General features: G+C 35.0%; 1 protein-coding gene across 30 annotated transcripts in view; it reads right to left on the reverse strand.

Moving 5' to 3' along the window:
* Positions 1-18,729, reverse strand: part of arhgap23a (Rho GTPase activating protein 23a) — a 135,630-nt gene that overhangs the window by 36,475 nt on the left and 80,426 nt on the right. For 22 of the 30 annotated variants that reach the window (XR_015481054.1, XR_015481053.1, XR_015481058.1 and 19 more), the window contains exons 3-6: positions 14,916-14,940; positions 13,006-13,098; positions 5,608-5,686; positions 5,161-5,215 (exon numbers count right to left, since the gene is read on the reverse strand). Coding sequence is in view for 17 of the 30 variants with exons in the window: in XM_087244904.1 (XP_087101030.1) it covers positions 5,161-5,215; positions 5,608-5,686; positions 13,006-13,098; positions 14,916-14,940 (252 nt within the window). In the remaining 13 variants the exon portion in view is untranslated. Of the gene's footprint in view, positions 1-129; positions 219-5,160; positions 5,216-5,607; positions 5,687-13,005; positions 13,099-14,915; positions 14,941-18,729 lie in introns of those variants that run through there. The other 8 variants (XR_015481056.1, XR_015481055.1, XR_015481059.1 and 5 more) reach the window with 1 other exon arrangement.

The raw sequence follows: 18,729 nt of genomic DNA on the forward strand, positions 1-18,729 counted from the left end.
GCATAGCACATGCAGTCTCCAAATACATGCAAATACAACCAGCACAGAGAACAGAACCCCAATAATCTAAAGTAAAATTCCCTAAAGTTCAGATCTGTCTTTTTGTCTTAATACTGCACTCAAATTTACCTTTTATGTCCGACTTGTGCTTTCTTGAGTTCATGTTTCGTTGTCATGTCTCTGTTATTCACGGTATCTCTTTTTCTCTTTCTGCCTATGGTGAGCCCTACCCAACCCAATGCTCTTGAACTCCCTCTTTCTCTCTCTCTCTCTCTCTCTCTCTCTCTCTCTCTCTCTCGTCTCTCCACCCTGTGGGAGGGGCCAAATAACTGATGATGTCATCTCTGGAATGTAGCTGATGCGGGTGAAGGAGGGGTGTGTAGTGAGACAGAGAGAATGATAGAAAGACACGGGGGAAGAATAGAAGAGTAAGAAGAACTGGGGTCTCTTAGGAAGCTCTATGGTTAATTCGCCTATGATGACTGCCATACTACAGAGATTCATTCAAGTGTATATAAGACATGGAGCTATATGTGCTACACATGTCTGTAAAGGTTTTTCTTCCTCTCTGGTGAGCTAAATGTTCAATCATGTGGGCAATATGTGCCCTGAAGAAAGCATGGGAGTGGGAATGTTCAGAAGAATGCATATGTTTGTGTGTGTTAATCATATGACCGTCTGCATGCTTATGAAATTACAGATTCTGCATTTTTTTGCTTGGAAATAGTTCAAAGATACTGCTGAAGCAACCTACTGAGTCACGCATTGCTCTATAATGACTGCAAGAAGATATTAGTGTTGTCAAACCTCGGTTTCTGTGTCTGTTTTAAAGTCTGGGAAATTTGTACACGCCTCTGAGCGTGTGTGTGGGCTTACTAACATTACTTCAGAAATAACACGACACTTGAACTTGACAAAATTTTACTCTAAAAATGTCAACATCAACAAACCTTTTGTTAAATATGATTTCCCCACCTCCAACCACTGAAAAAAATGATGTCTGCAAAAATGTTGCAAACAATTTATATGTGTTGAATTTAAACAAAACAATAAAATTTTGTAACAATTGTAGTTCAACATAATTTATTTATTCTCAGCCCAAATAAATTGTTTTCAACCACTTAACTTAAAAAAAAAATTTAATCCAAGGAATCATCTGTGAATCAGCGTTATTTTACAGTAAAAATACCATAAAACAAAGCCTAAAATATGTACAGTTACTTAAAGTGGAAATAAATATGACAATTTATTAAATATAATAATATGATAAATTACATTACATTTAACTGATGTGTCCTTCAAACAAGAAAAAGAAAATATTACCAACTTTATTGGTAGAAAACTAAAGTTTAAATTCTAGTGTTCATTATTAACTAGTATTATACCTGGCTATTATTAAGATATTGGCTGTTTATTAGTACTTATAAACTACATATTCAGCATGATCTCATTCTATACAGTTTTTACAGAATTATTAGCCCCCTTGAATTATTAGCGCCCTGGTTTATTTTTTTCACCAATTTCTGTTTAATGGAGGGAAGATTGTTTCAGCACATTTCTAAGCACAATAGTTTTAAAAACGTATCTCTAATAACAGATTTATTTTATCTTTGACATGATGACAGTAAATAATATTTTACTTGATATTTTTCAAGACACTTCTATACAGCTTAAAGTGACATTTAAAGGCTTAACTAGGTTAATAAGGTGAACTAGGCAGGTTAGGGTAATTAGGCAAGTTATTGTATAACGATGGTTTGTTCTGTAGATTATTGAAAAAAAATAGCTTAAAGTTGCTAATAATTTTGTCCCAAAAATGTTTTTTTTTTTTTTTAATTAATAACTGCTTTTAATCTAGCCGAAATAAAACAAATAAGACTTTCTCCAGAAGAAAAAAATATTATCAGACATACTGTGAAAATTTCCTTGCTCTGTTAAACATCATTTGGGAAATATAAAAATAAATAAATAAATAAAATCAAAAGGGGGCTAATAATTCTGACATCAACTGTATCTCTAACCTGACCTAATACCTAAACCCAACTTCTACCTTAATAACTATTAATACCTTAATAACTAAAATACTATTAATAATTAACTATAATAAAGTCCTAGTTAATGGTTTTATAACAGTGAGATTTGTAACTAAATAAAGTGTGACTGAAATATGAAAATCTGTACAATATAAATCAAATTTTTTTTATTGGAATTTGTGTACATTTGGTTTCATGTTGTTGCTATCCCGCCAGTGTTTTTCCCTCCCTGTAAGTTGTGTTTTGGCTTTGTTCGTTGTCACTGTAGGAATATTGTTTATACACTATTTGAAGCAGTAGGGGTTGTATTCCACACCTTTTTTATTGTATATATTTTCTCGCTTTTATATATATAGAAAGTGAGGCGTAGTATTGTATTTTTATTTCTGTAGTTTTCTTTGTAAGGTGTAGGTTGAATTATTGTGGGTGTTTAGGTAGAGTGTACTTTTTGTTTATTATTTTTTGTGGGTCCCCTCCAAGGTATAGGCTTCACGTTTTGCATGTTTAAAAACATGTTTTACCAAATTTTATTAATAATGTTGTTATTATTAAATTTTATTTACATACTATTAGTCAGAGTTTATCTGTTCTTACTTTTATTTGTTAACTTTATCTTAATTTAGAATAGATTCACAGTTAACAGAAGAGGAATACAACACAAGTGTTTAGGTAGAGTGGGTCTCTGAGGTATAGGCTTGGGTGTTTGAAAAAAAAAGAAAACCACAAAAGAAAAAAAAAAAAGACATAAACAGACCTAAGGGTTCTAAAAACTTTTATTTGTCGGATGTTTTATTTAAATTACGTCAACGACTCTAGACCAGGGTCATGACAGTTTTGATCATCAAACTGTGAAAGAAAACCATAAAAAGTCCTAAACCCTACTGGCCAAAATTAAGGAGAACGTATTTATTAATTGGTTGATTGTTTGTGAACTAGATGGATATTAACTAATGTAAAAAAATTAATAAGCAGTAAGTCACCTTAAGAAATGAACTAAAAAACTATGTAAATTACATTGACATGAATTTCATCAATGTTTTTTTAATGATTACACAAGGAGGAAGCTATAGATGAAATGTAATCTGTAGGCCAGTATGAATGAACTATAATCCTCAGTGTTGGGGGGTGATGCGTTATAGGTAATTTATTATAAGTAGCGTGCGTTACTTAATATTATTACTGTTCCAAAGTGACAAGTAATATAATGCATTACTTTTAAAAATAAGTAATATTATTTGAGTTACTTTTAAAACAAAATCTAACGCAAGTTACTTTTTACCTAGCTTAATTGGCTTTAAAAACACATTACAAAATAAAAATCACCTAAGTGAGGTGAATCACACACTCAATAAGCGAGCATGCTGCGAGGGAACAGACAGTCGGCTTGCACTCATCATCATCAGGTCTCCGTTTTCACAGCAGATGAGTGTACTGTTCTAGTAACTGAATATCTCACGACATGAAGGAGTATGCGATATGTTAGTACTCACTGAAGATGCAAACCGTTTCACAACAACTCAATTTCAACTCAACATCAATTTAACAAACTGGCTTAGAAGATCCGGTTAAATCAAACGATTCATTTGCAAATGGCCCGTCATCACTACAGACCTTACAGGCAGTCAGAATGGCAGGCTGGAGACTTACATTTTTGCAATGTATTCTTGTTATTTTGAACTCATCGAAGAAAAGAAGTGGATTGTTGTTAAGTGTAGATTATGTGTGAGTAAAACTCTTGACAACTGCAAGAAACTTGATAAAAAAAAAAAAACTGGATGCGATGCACTACACCTGCACCCCACCTCTAGCTAAACAACAAATGATTGACATCAGTTCTCCAGGTAAAACAATTAATTAGACTAAACTAAAATAGAAGGTTATTGCTTTTATTGTTGAGTAGATGCAGCCACTGTCTAACGTTACGGTACACTCTCAGAAATAAAGGTACATGAGCTGTCACTGGGGTGGTACCTTTTCAAAAGGTACACATTTGTACCTAAAAGGTCCATATTAATACCACAAGGGTACATATTAGTACCTGATAAGTACAAAATTCTTCCTCTTAAAATGTTTAGGTACTAATATATACTTTTGAGGTACCAATATGGACCCTTTAAGTACAAATTTGTACCTTTTAAAAAGGTGCCACCTCAGTGATAGCTCAAGTACCTTTATTTCAGAGAGTGTAGAAATGGTTATGTTTGTAACATAGTACATTATTTTCTCTTTCGGGAAATGATTTACGCATCTGTTAAGGCCACGTGAAGCAATTTATTCAATGTATAAATCTCAAAGATTTATTTTGATTTGGGGATGTTTTTATCGTCGTAATGTTCATTTTGTTATTAAACATTTTAAAGGTTTAAAATCAGTTTTTGCTTTAACAGAAATGATTTCATGTTAGTCCTCTATAGGCTTTATTGCAGTCTTTATCTCAATGGACAGTGGATTTACTTAACTAATAACACAAAACATTCAAAAGTAGCAAGCGCATCACATTACAAGCTTTCTTTAATCTGTATATACAGCATGTGAAGCTCTGGGCTCAGAAAGTTCTCAAAATATAATTTTATCCTACATTTTTAAAGGTAAATGAAGCTGTAGGTTATATAGGGGGTTGTTAAATTCAGAACTTCTCTACAAAAAAAGTGAAAAACACCTGCAGGTTCTAAAAGAGATCAAACCTTAGCCAGGTAAGGAAAAGTAACGCAAAAGTAACTCAAATGTAATAAAACGCATTACTTTACATAACCAAGTAATGGAATTAGTTACTTTTTTGGGGGAGTAACTCAATTTTGTAATGTACTACTTTCAAAATAACTCTCCCCAACACTGATAATCCTATTGAATGTGGAAAAATGCTTTTGCTTTCTAAAATAATGTACTAAGGACACATAAATTGATAAGCATCATACATTATGATACAACATAACATAAGTGTAGACAAATTTAAGCACTATGTTTTTTTATATATACTGTATGCCTTTGTTTACATAATGGTTCATAAGCTCTGATTAAGTCAGTCAAGGTCACACAGAGTGGTTTTGAAATGGTATACAAACTATGACATTTGCATTTGAAAGACAGAACCCAAAGGTGTGGCAAAAATTCTCAAACGTACACTTACCAGCTGAAGCACGTCCTCATCCTTTGGCATAATGGAGAGCTCCAGTACACTCTCACTGCAAACAGAAGAGAAACCCAGACAGCATGAGATTCAATGGGATATTGCACTATGTACAGCAATAAACTCCCCATTAGATCATTTGAGTTGCTACTTGGGCTGAAGTCAAAGCCACCCCTTTACATTGGGGTCAGTGGTAACCTTTCTAAGTAATGCGCATAATCATCCAGACAGCAAACGCTGCCTGAGGTCACACGGTTACGTAAAACATATGTCAGAAATTCCACTTGAACAAGACTCATGTGCAAACGTTTAGTTCTGTTCTGCTTCTTCAACTACTAACTAAACAACGCTGTAGATCAGACGTCTTGATCTGCATAGACTTCATAGGTTAGTTTTGGTTCAAGTAGAAAATATCATGCAGCTAATTTTGTGACTTCAAGAACTCACCTGTTCTGAATCAGTGCAATGACCTGCGAGTACGTCTTACCCAGCACGCTCTCCCCATTCACTTTAACCAGCCTGTCTCCTGTAAAGACACACACAAATGACAAACATTTAGAGAAGAGTCTCCCTAGTTTTATCTAGTGTGAACTTTAATTTGAGACTTTAAATTTGACACTACATTACAAAATGTATCAGCATCAGTAAGTGTTTTCTCCAATATAATATTTGCCTTGTTTAACAGTATAAAATGCCATAAAAAAAAAATGGACAGTTGCTTCAAGTAGAAAAAATATGATGATGTTAAGTGAAGTTTCACAAACTAATTTCGAAAGAAGCACGTGATATGATTGAAAGCAGCTGGTCTCTCATTAAGAATCATTAGTAAGCCAATCAGATTATTCTAAACTCACTATAAATAGCCTGTCTAGCATTACTCCCTTATCCCTCATCCACCCCATCTCCACCTCTTCCTCCTATACCAGGGGGAGCTTTCGACAATGACCAGGCGGGAGTCTTAGTCTAAATTATCTCTGAACTCAGGGTTCTCTATGGGACAGGATGCCAAACCTGCTATTATTATCAAGCAATACCTCAAAGTATAAACTCTTGAAATATATTTATATAATAAATTACATAAAGAGCTACTGATGTAACAAGAGTCAAATCCAGTTCCAGGAGAGCCGCAGCTTTGCACAGATCAAACTAATTGAGTCCTTCAGGCGTGTTTGAAACCTACAAGTAAGTGTGTTGAAGTAGTATTGGAATTAAACTGTGCTGAGCTGCGGCCCTCTGGGAACTGGATTTGACACCTGTGCATTAAACTAAAACTAAGACAAGATCAGTAAATATATTGAAAGATGCATGGAGCACCCCACACTTTGAGCTAGACTTTATTGTAGAGATGTAGGGATGAAAGATATGGTGAGGGAACAGTGGGATGAAGGGAAAGGGGAGGAAGAGGATAAAGAGTGAACAGGTAGGTAGGTTGATCAGTTGTCCAACGATGATGCCCCGAGACTCAAGCCGCCTTTTCACTGCACACGGCAAACAATAAGCGGTAGACTGGAAGTTATTCATTTCCAATTGAGGGTAGTCCGGGAGCTGCGTGGAGTAGTTCCGATCATCTTCGTATGCGGGAAAATTCAGATCCAATTTAAGCTGCGGATAAGTTAAAATATTTGAACTCCTGCAACTAGACAATATGCAACCGGCCAACCGGATGTGATATATTCTAGTGTTGTCTAAGCAGGTCTGTGTGCGGGAGATAATAGTTTTTTTCGTTTTCGCTTTTTGAATCAAAAAAAGTCTATATAAAAACAAAACATTTATGTTCATTAATGAGTGATAAAAAATAAATATATTTTATGTTGTCTCCATATTCACTCCAAAATTTTTAGCAGTCAAAGAGTTTCGAGAGTTCATTCATTCATTCATTCAACCATGATGAATGCTCCTGTAATTTGCACTCCTTTATTTCGGACTCACGAGAATCAGCTCCTCTCCCATGCACCCCCCCCCCCTGATTTAACCCAGGAGGAAAGAGAGGGTTATAGGATTGTTAATGGAAAGCAAAGAAGTAAAAGGGAGGGATGGTAGGTTTGAAAAAAATGAGAAAAACAGTGATAAAGGGCTGGTTAGCATTGAATAAGTTTAAGAAGTAGGTGATGGTTAAGGAGACAAAGTGAGGGGTGGTCCCGCTGCCAAACCTTTGCTAACAAGTTAAATCCATTTAAGTTTACATTTAAAACAATGCCTTAACAACAACAAAAAAAGAAGTTGTCTTGATCCGCATGAACTTCTTAGATTAGTTTTGGCTCAGGTAAAAAACTTCATGCAACAAACAACGCCATCAATAAAACTTAAAAGCTCGGACTAACTTCAGTATAATAGAAAAGACTGCTCTTGAAACTGCTCAAAATTGCATATTGACCTTATTCTTTTTATACGAGCTGCCATAGCCATTGGAAACTTTTTGGCTCGAGACTTCAGGTCTCATTCACTTCCATTGATTTATGTAAAAACAGCTGGTTATGCTTTTTGATGTTGCTAACCAATATTTTCTTATTACATTATTTTACTTTTTATGTATACTTATGAACACAATTGTTTGTAGGGCAAGTAGTTTGACCAATTTGCTGTTTATTATTCCTAGTCATTTCTCCCATAGGCAACTTAATCGGAAGTTCTAAAACAATCGCAAAAACAATCCCACTTCCACATCGCAGAATAAGGTCAATACTTTACCGCTCAAAAAACAATGTTTTTTGTTAAAAAAATGAACACTTTTATTTGTTAAATACATATTAAATCAATCAAAACTAACCCTAAAACACTATTCTTATATCAACAATGTTATTTCGAGCTTTATTAGATAGAAAAAACTCTCTTTTTGGGCATAAATTCATGTTTTCTGTTCAATCTATCTTGTATGTGTTAAGTTAACTTCCTCAATCAATTTGTGTTTGGACAACATGAAGAATTGTGTGGAACCCAGCACATTTTACAGTGTATATTTCACAATTTTGGGCGACACAGAGCCGCAGTGGTTAGGTTGCTGGTTCAAGTCCCTGCTGGATCTGTTGGCCTTTCTGTGTGGAGTTTGTATGTTCTCCCCGTGTTGGCGTGGGTTTCCTCTGGGTGCTCCGGTTTCCCCCATTGTCTTAAGACTTGCGCTATAGGTGAATTAATTCAACTAAATTGGCGGTAGTGTGTGTGTGAGTGTGTGTATGGGTGTGTCCCATTACTGGGTTGCAACTGGAAGGTGGAAACATATGCTGGATAAGTTGGCGGTTCATTCCGCTGAGGCTACCCCTTATGAATAAAGAGACTAAGCCGTAGTAAAATGAATGAATGAATTTCACAATTTTAACGTCATTTTTATCGAAAAGACACAGCATTGGTGTATGTAAGAAACAATATTTAAGTAAACAACAATTGCTTCTGAAGGATCGTATGGATCAGTGTGTAATTGGAGTATTTGCAATCAATTTACTGGCAATGATTAGTGTCTCAAAATTTCTTTTTAAAGCATACATACTTTTCAAAGACACAGCAACGGCAGTCAGTTTGAATAATCAAGATCAAGTAGACTCATTCCATATGTTCAGTCTGTTTTTCTAAGATGTTGGGTTCATTTCCAGGTTAAGTTAAAGGATCAACTCAATCAGCGGCAGTCTATCTGAGGAGTCAGTGGAAGCTCTCATCTAATCATAACCAGTAATATTAAAACACATCCATCAGCAGTAGTGTTGCATTCATTGCTTGTGCTGTCATCAGTTTGTAAGGGCATCTCAAAAAAACTGGATTTAAACAGAACTGAATCATACACATAGATCAAGATGCCCCATTCAATGTTTGTCAAGTAAATATTTTGGCTAATCTAAGCTCCATGGAACACATTTGATTCATTTGGTTGAATTCATAACATAAAACACCATAAAAAAACAAAAAACATAATAAAAAAGTCTTCCAATGTCATGTGGATCCACAGATTATAATGTGACTCACATGGTCTATTTTAATTCTTTTTGGAAAAGGCAAAAATACAAAAACACTCCTAAAGTACTCCTATATTATATTTCTAGAGAATGTAAAATACTTTTTTTTTTTGCAGTTTTTGTTTTTACAAATCCACCAGAGGCCACTGTCGACTGACTGATTGACTGACCGATTCCCCTGCCCATCTCCTTCCCTAAACCCAACCGAAGTGTTTTCAAAAGCAATCTAGAAAAAAAAACCTTTCGGCTACCTGATTTTTTACCACGTTTTCAGATCTTATCATATTCTCATCGTGTTTTTTACTTGTTAATTTTGTTGTTTTTAGGGATGCACAATATATCGGCAGCCATATCGTTATCCCCGATAAATGCTATTTTTAAGATTATTGTTATCGATCCGATGTCTAAATTAGGCCGATATCGTTAAGCCGATAAATTACGGTATTGTACAGATCTGTCTGCTACGCACGCGTGGGCGGAACTTGTTTAGACTTGTTCAGTGCACTTTAATGGATCTCTCCTCACATTGTTTATTCCTCTAAAGTCCGTCCTTTCTTCATGTGGTATTGCTGTGCATTAATAACTCAGTAAGTAACCATGTTCCTTATCATTGTAGATGTGTTTGATTGAGTGTCATTGTGTATTTGTTTTAAATCTCCTCAGGAAAAAATATTACATGTGTAAACATTTCCTGCTCTGTTTTTTGTTATGTTAGAGATAGCAGGGAAGATACACTTATTCAGGGCCGAATAATATTAGTTTCGGGGTTTACTCCCTTCTCTTTTTGTTGCAACTGATGAATGAAAGAGGACACATGTAGTTTGGCCCAATTATTTATCACTCTCCGAGTCGTACAACAAAATCAGTGACCAAAGAGGGAATATCACTGAAAATAGTCTCCTTGCGAAAAAAAACTGCTCCTCTTTTCTGTCTCTCTCCCTCTCCGCTTCACACTGCAGCCCTGCCCCTTAAAGGACCCGCACATTTTACAACACATATGAACATAACAGTTGTTTGTAATCTAATATGGTTATTTGTTATGTATTGTATATATATATATATTGTATTCAGTTTGATCGGAATATTGATATTGATTATAATGAGCGCGCGTGAGAGCCGTCACCGCACACACAAACACACACACACACACACACACACACACACACACACACACACACACGCCATATTTATATTATGCTCAGTGTTTGTCATAAACTCATCTGAGCTCAATGATCAGGTGTTGAATCAAAATTTGACTCTGAGGGCAAATCTGTGTCCGCAGTTGAGTGAAACTCACAGCGGTTTATCATAAACTTTTCATCGATCATTTGTCCCGCAATTGACAGCAAGAACGAACAGAGAAGCGTTGTCAGATCAACAAACAGCAGCTACATGTGTTCAAAAGTATCTAAAACGCCAAATAGGATGAATCTATGCCACATTTTAAAGTAATACTCTCTGTATTGAGCTTTTCGCTTGTACGGTGACTCTGAACTGTCAAAACACCTCTAAAAAGGCTTTTTCAGACATGACATATTTGTACATATGTACTTAACTGTAACAGGTTTTATTCAAGAACATTTGAGCTGGATTTAGTCCTTATTTAAAATATATTTAATTTGCTTGTTGATTAAATTCCATTTTGTTAATTAACCTATTATTTTTTTGCAACAGTCAAGTTGCATGAAAATTTGCAATGAAGAAAAGGAAATGATTTATTTTTTGCATGCTGATTTATGTGTAATTGTGAATATAGGGCTATATAATCACCTTGCTATGTTTAAATTTTTTTGCTTTTTTGCTTAGAGTATAGATTATTCCATTCATAAGAGCAGTTCAATCTTTTTAAGTTTGCTGTATAAAAATATAACATTTTGAAATATTTATAATTATCGGCAATTTATAATTATTGGCCCTTAAGTCTGAAGCGTTATCCGTTATCGGCCAAAAAATCTATAACGGTGCATCCCTATCTGCTTTCGCTGGACTCGAACCCCACCGCCACGGTCAACCCCTAACTGTGTCTCAAGTCATATGTTGGGGGTGTCATACCGCACCGCAGCATTCATTTTAAAAAACCAAATGCAGCCATACGTACTTCTGGCTACATAATTACAACATGGGCTCATTCTAAAAACGTAGCTCTATATACGTTTCTGGAGATCGAGAATTATGTAGCCAGAGCTACATATGGCTGCATTTAATTTTTTTAAATGAAGGCTACGGGGCAGTATGACCCCGTTCCTTTTTGCCCTTACCAGCTGACTGCTTATCTCCACACTATAGAGGGCTTTCCCGTTGTTACCAGTTTGTCTCATTAGCTTGCCATTTTCATCTGCAGACTTGAGACGCAGTGGAGTTGACCACGACGACGGGGTTCGAGTCTGGTGAGGAATGGTTTCAGAAAGCAGGTAAGACAAAAACAGAATCCAAAAAAAAAATAACAGGGTAAGAATATGGTAATCTGAAAACGTGGTAAAACTCAGACTAGGGCTTTTCTTTTTCTGGATTGCTTTTAAAATTGTTGATTGTGTTTAGGAAAGTGGGTGGGTGGGTCAATCGATACAATTAGTTGGGTTTAGGGAAGGAGGAGGGTGGGTCAGTCGATCGGTCAGTCAGTCAAACAGTCAGTCATCAATGGCCTTTGGTGGGTTTACATGAGAACAGCAGGCGTGAATGGTATCGGATCAGGTTTCGGTACCGGTAGATACTCAAAATCAAATGACTCAGACTCAAGGGCAAAAAAAATGATCGGGACATCCCTACTTTTAAAACACCAAAACCAATATTCACACACAAGCACACACAAAATATAGTGAGCCTCGTTCTGTCATGCTGGGAGTGTTTAGTTGAAAACAAACCATATACCACAACTGAGGATTTTATACCTGTATGTAAACACATCACTCTGCATTACTTTCTCTCTCTAATCAAAACTTATTCGGTTCTTGCGGTTGTCAACAGCAGAAATACTCTGGGTTTGGCTGATTTAAGTCAGCTGACATGATTAGCAAACAGGAAGCATGACCGAGTGCGTCATGCCGTATCAGCGACATCATAGGTCGCATTCCTGTGAATCTGTGACAGCTTTGAAGAAGAACCGCTCCAGCATTGACTTTAGCAGGCAAGTCTGAACAAGAGTTCATGTATGTATGCACGAGTCCACTGTGTTGAGTGTAATCAAAGCAAAAAATCATTAAGCACGCAAAGACATGTACACACAAACAAGCACTGCAAACTAACACGTGTAAACCTAAGAATAAAAAGCATTCCAACAACAGTTACTTGGAATTTCTGTTGAACTGCAGGGTTTTGTGAGCTACGTTCCCATGTTTACCTGGTATTGATATGTTTTTGACAATCGGATTACAAGCGAAAACACTAAATACTGTAGGTGTAAAAATGGGTCTGGAGCTTGTCCACTGAATGTACTCAAACTTAATGCTTCAACAAAATTGCCAATCAATCACAACTTTGTTAGCTTATATCTATATCTGTTTACTATGTGCAGTTGTTTTTACAGTTATTTTGGCACACAAAAAAATAGCTGTAGCTTTGTATGAGTACAGCTGAACCACTGAAGTCACATGGACTGTTTTGACAATGTTTTTGGTTGCTTTTCTGGACTTTGAACATATCTTAATTTGTTTTCTGCAGATGAACAAAGCTCTCAGGGAATAAGTATGACATGAAGGTGTGAGTAACTAATTACAAAATGTTTAGTTTTTTTATGAACTAATCCTTTAAGTACAATATTTATTATGAAAGAGAACAAAATTAGAATCAATGACTATAAAAACTGACATTGTGAAAGTAAAAACTGTCCCTGCATGGCAATCAATTCCCAGCAGCAAATACAGATGTTTCATAGCTGTACCGTACACACACACATTCTTTTTTTTACCTGTACACAGGCCAGCCAGGTGAGCGGGGCCTTTTTCCCTCACATTCTTCACAAAAATTGTGTCCATGGGCTCCAGACGACTTCGTTGAAGCCCTACAAGATACACACAAACACACAACCCTGTTGAAAACCATAGACCAACAAAACCTGTATAATGACAGAATGAAAAAATTGAGGCTATATAGAAAATATTGGAACCAAAATCAAATTTACTGATCAGATTAGGTGCCAATTAAAATGTATGACGTATAATGAGTATCTGAAATCATGAGACTCTTTGTAAAGGTAATCAGATGTTTTTCAGTTGAAGCTTAAAAGGATCTAAAATCAGACTAAACAACATGATGATTGATATCAAATAGAAAATATAAACATTTTATTTGAGCTCATCTCTAAATATAAATAAATACATTAGTTATTTGTTCAATTATATTTGTGCTTTTAAAATGTCAATGATGTGATTTTAAATCTGTCATTAGCTGTAAATTAAAGCTTGAATTACATTTAATTTTATTCTGTAATCACTACTGATGATATTTTTACAGGTTTAATAATATATATATATACTGTATATCTATCCAGACAACACAAAACCAAAAGTGTTCAGAGCTTATAAATGTGTCAGATATGGGATTGTTAAAGATATCTAAAAAAATCAAAACACTACAGAGAATTACATAATGGAAACAATAATGTCAAATCAACAATACAATAATTCACAAAACAAATTAAATACATAAAAATGACTATGCAGCATAATTCTCAGTAGTCAGAATGCTTAACATCATTGTACAGCAGCACATTCACTGATGTTTAGACTGGCACTGAGGAATGTGTTTTGCTCATAGTGATGCCAGTATCTCATGATGGCACGATAAAGACGAGGACAGGCAGTATCAGCTTACAAACAGGTTGAGGTAGCAAAGCATGTGCTGATCTAGGAACTGTGGGGCTTATTGTAGCATCAATGTTGGTCTTATTTCATCAGATGATCTGTCATAAGCAGATTTCATTCTCAGCCCTTATAAATCTCTATGATCTGGAGCTCCTGTGTGTGTGTGTTGGATTTTAGATGCTGGATCTAGAAATATAACATTATTCCATTATGTAAAGTGCAAAGAACAAATATTCTCCATTAAATCTGGACATTTATATTCATCTAAGAGTACTTTAAAGTGATAGTCCAACCAAAATAATGAAAATGTACTCAACCTCAAGTGGTTCCAAAGGCTTTCTTTTTCTTCTGTTGAACGCAAAAGAATATATTCTAAAAAATCATGGAAACTGGTAGCCATTGATATCCATTCCATAGAAGGAATAAAATGTCCAGGAATTCAGTGACTACCTGATTCCAACATTCTTATAAACATCTTCTTTTGTGTTCAACAGAAGAAACGAACTAAAAATTTGGAACTAATCAAAAGAGAGTAGATGATAATAAATCTAAATTGAATCTCTTTAACATGAAGTAAATTTACTAGTACTCCAAAATGATAAAGTGTTTGTTAGATATTGAAATAGGGAAACATTTTCATATGAAAAAAAATTTGATGGCATGCGGTTTGTCTCCTATCAATCACACTCTTTTCAGTAGCCCTCTTTAAAGCAGATTGATCTGAATGCAGATGGAGAGCTGTGCATGAATGCAACATTTCTCTAGAGGGCGCCGAAAATCTGTAACAGAGATGTTTATAGCACTAATTTACCTCAGGTCATTCACTGACTGAGAGAAAAATGACAAGCAGAGGATGAGGAAACACAGGAAAACACATGCTCATCAAGTCATGTGGATTTCGGTCGACTCAGATAAGTGACGCTGTCTCTTTAAATGATAAGTAATTTGATGTAATAACTGTAATTGACATGCTATGAATGAGACTTTTCAAAACAAACGTAAATGAGAGACTCACCCTTTCCATTCCCGTTCTCTTCATCCTAACAGGAAACAAAAAGAAGAGAGTTAGACCATTGTGATATAAGTACACAGCTTTTAAACTTAAATGATTGTATAGTCATTTGCAAAATACAACACAATTAAGTGAGTAATCACCTTTAGTAATAAGTACTATATTAAACATAAAAAATAAAATGACAATGGACTCTTTAAGTGTTTAACTACTGTAAAGGATGCTCAATTAGCAGTTTTACCCCAGATTTTCAGATTTTTACTTGCCCTGCCAAAATTTTTACTGGCCCCACCAAAAAAAAAAAAATGTATAGCTATTTCTTAGCCACATATTTTAAATAATGTGTCAAAAGCCAAACTTATTTGTATACTTTTTATTCAGCATAGATATTGTTTAAATTCAACTAACAATTAAAAAAGTTACAATTATGATTTAACTTAATGAAAAAAAAAAAAATATATATATATATATATATATATATATATATATATATATATATATATATATGTATATATATATATATATATATATATATATATATATATATATATATACACACACACATATATATATATATATATATATATATATATATATATATATATATATATATATATATATATATATACAGTTGAAGTCAGAATTATTAGCCCCCTTCAAATTTTTTTCTTATCTTTTAAATATTTTCCGAATGATGTTTAACAGAGCAAGGAAATTTTCACAGTATGTCTGATAATATTTTTTCTTCTAGAGAAAGTCTTATTTGTTTTATTTCGGCTAGAATAAAAGCAGTTTTTAATTTTTTAAACACAATTTTAGGGACGAAATTATTAGCCCCTTTAAGCTATATTTTTTCTCGATAATCTACAGAACAAACCATCATTATACTGTACAATAACTTGCCTAATTACCCTAACCTGCCTAGGTAACCTAGTCAACCCAGATGAGCCTTTAAATGTCACTTTAAGCTGTATAAAAGTGTCTTGAAAAATATCTAGTCAAATATTATGTACTGTCATCATGGCAAAGATAAAATAAATCAGTTATTAGAGATGAGTTATTAAAACTATTATGTTTAGAAATGTGCTGAAAATTTTTTTTCTCTCCGTTAAACAAAAATTGGGGGAAAAAATCAGGGGGGCTAATAATTCTTACTTCAACTGTACATATATATATATATATATATATATATATATATATATATATATATATATATATATATATATATATATATATATATATATATATAAGGGCTGTGCAATTAATCAAAAATCCGATTTCGATTTCGATTATGGCTTCTAAAGATTATGAAAAACCATTAATCGAGATAAACGATTATTACATCATATACCAAAAGTGCGAAAGACCGCGTGCTTACGTGTGTCAGTATTCGGTCTCATTCGCACACTGAGATGAGCAGAGGAGCGCAGACATCTAAAGTATTCTTAACATGAGCGCTTTAATGGTCAAATAGGTGTCAAAACGTGGTGATTAGGGATTATTCATATTAACCCTTATTTTCGTAATAAACAAACGAGTTGAGAATCAAAAGACACGTGAAAGAGAAACCATTAAAGTGACAGTGCGAAATGCTGCCGCCTGTTTTATCATTAATCAAACGACGAGAAAATTCCTCTCTGCTCTTGACTGAAGGATTTTTGTAGTTAAAGTGTTTTTCTTACAGTGAAGATGCTTAAATCACAGTTTGTTATATATTTTTATTCTATTGTATTTATTTCTCTTTCCTTTGCAGGGTAGAAAATAACTGTATATATACAGTTGTAGTCAGAATTATTAGCCCTCCAGAATATTAATAACCCTTTTCCTCCAATTTCTGTTTAATGGAAAGAACTACATTCGATCTGTTCCAAAGTTCATTTCAGTCGAGCCAATACCACCTTATTCAGGTGATCTGGGAGCGATTGCTTTACATTCACATATGCTAAAAATGAACCGTGCTAACGAGGGGAAATGAGACAAGTTCTGAAACAAACGTCTAGGTGTGAAAGCACCCCAAGCATTGAACTTGCAAAATAAATGAGATTTTACTGTAATAAGTTTATAAAAATGTTACAAATGATACTGCATTAGTCAATGAAATTTATGATTTTTAATTTATGGTTTTTAAATATTAACGAATAAATTGAAAATATAACCATGGCAAATGTGATATATACAGTAGGAAAAAGTTTGGATTAAATTGCGTTGATCCCTATCAGCTCACCTAAAACCAAAATGACATCATCACTAACACTGTCCTAGCACTAGAGGTCAGCACTGAAAACAAAATTAAGCACTCTTTTTATCCGATGTCCTTTTATAAGCCACAAAGGCACACAGCAAGCATACATAAACCTCTGCAAGAAAAGCCACAACAACAATAATCTATCCATAAGGCCAGAAATGACAAAGCTTTTAGAATAGAAAGACAACAGACACAGTTTAGGTCAAACACACATACACACACAACTTTTACCAACCAACCAGAGACTCAAATCGCACACACACACACATGCAGCGCTGATTAGGCAGTTTAAAGTGGGCAGCCCAATGTTTAGTCTGCGCTGACTGGGCTCATTCCTAACAAACTCACACAATACTGAGGCTTTGCCGTCCCGGAGAAAGACAGGCAGACAGGGGGCAAACTGATGGATACAAAAGTGACCGCAGCTTTAAGATTTATATTCAGCATCCAGCCTACAGATCAAAATGAAAGTCCACGTGGAGCTGCTGGGTGACAGATGGAGAGAGTCATGCAGTCATGTGAGCATGTGGACCGCTAGGAACATTTTGGGCAAGAATTGGTTAGAATACATTGTTCAGGAAGTCCTGGTACAGGCCGGTCCAGCTCAGAGTGACTGCAGTACCAGGCAAACAAAAAAGAAACAGGCCTTTTGACTGAGGAAAGCAAACAGCAGCTGCTCAGAGAAGAAAAGCAATATAGAGCAGTCATAATGGGGCTTTTGTTTGTTAGCATCATGTACGTACACACACACACACGTACACACACACGTACACACACACGTACACACACACACACACACACACACACACACACACACACACACACACACACACACACACACACACACACACTATAGCACACTCTTTATAAAATAAAATAACAAAACCCCAAATCTCTTCTGCTGAAATACAGTCCAGATACACTGATACTGCTAAACAAAAATCTTTAATGAACAAAAAGTTTAAATAAAGAAAGGAATCTATACACTATAACATTCATTCATTCATTCATTTTCCTTTAGCTTAGTCTCTATTTTAGAGTTTGCAACAATGGAATGACCTCCAACTATTCTGGCATACTGTATGTTTTACGCAGAGGAGGCCCTTGCAGCCACAAGCCAGTATTGGGAAACATTCGTACTAACTTATTCAAACACACACTACGGTCAATTTTAGTGAATTCAGTTCACCTACATGTATCCCGCATGTCTTTGGGCTGTGGGGGAAACCGAAGCAACTGAAGGAAGCCCACCCATACATGCGGAGAACATGCAAACTCCATCCAGAAATGAGGGAATGAAACCAGCGACTTTCTTACTGTAAGGCAACAGTGAGCCACTATGCCACGGTGCCGCACACTGTAACTTATTTTACTGCCAATTTTGAACAAGTTGTGATTAAATGACCCATATGTCATGTGATCAGACGCTATTAGATTTTTTATATAAACCCTTAATTTTCCCTCTATTTCTAATATGCATTGACAGAATAATACACTGTATCTCTTTTCTCTATTTAAAAAAGTGCTTGCAGAATAATCCTTATTAGATCAAACAGTCATTACTATTACTAG

Source organism: Danio rerio, chromosome 3 (genome assembly GCF_052040795.2).
Source record: "Danio rerio strain M-AB ecotype USA chromosome 3, GRCz13ab, whole genome shotgun sequence".
Taxonomy (NCBI): domain Eukaryota; kingdom Metazoa; phylum Chordata; class Actinopteri; order Cypriniformes; family Danionidae; genus Danio; species Danio rerio.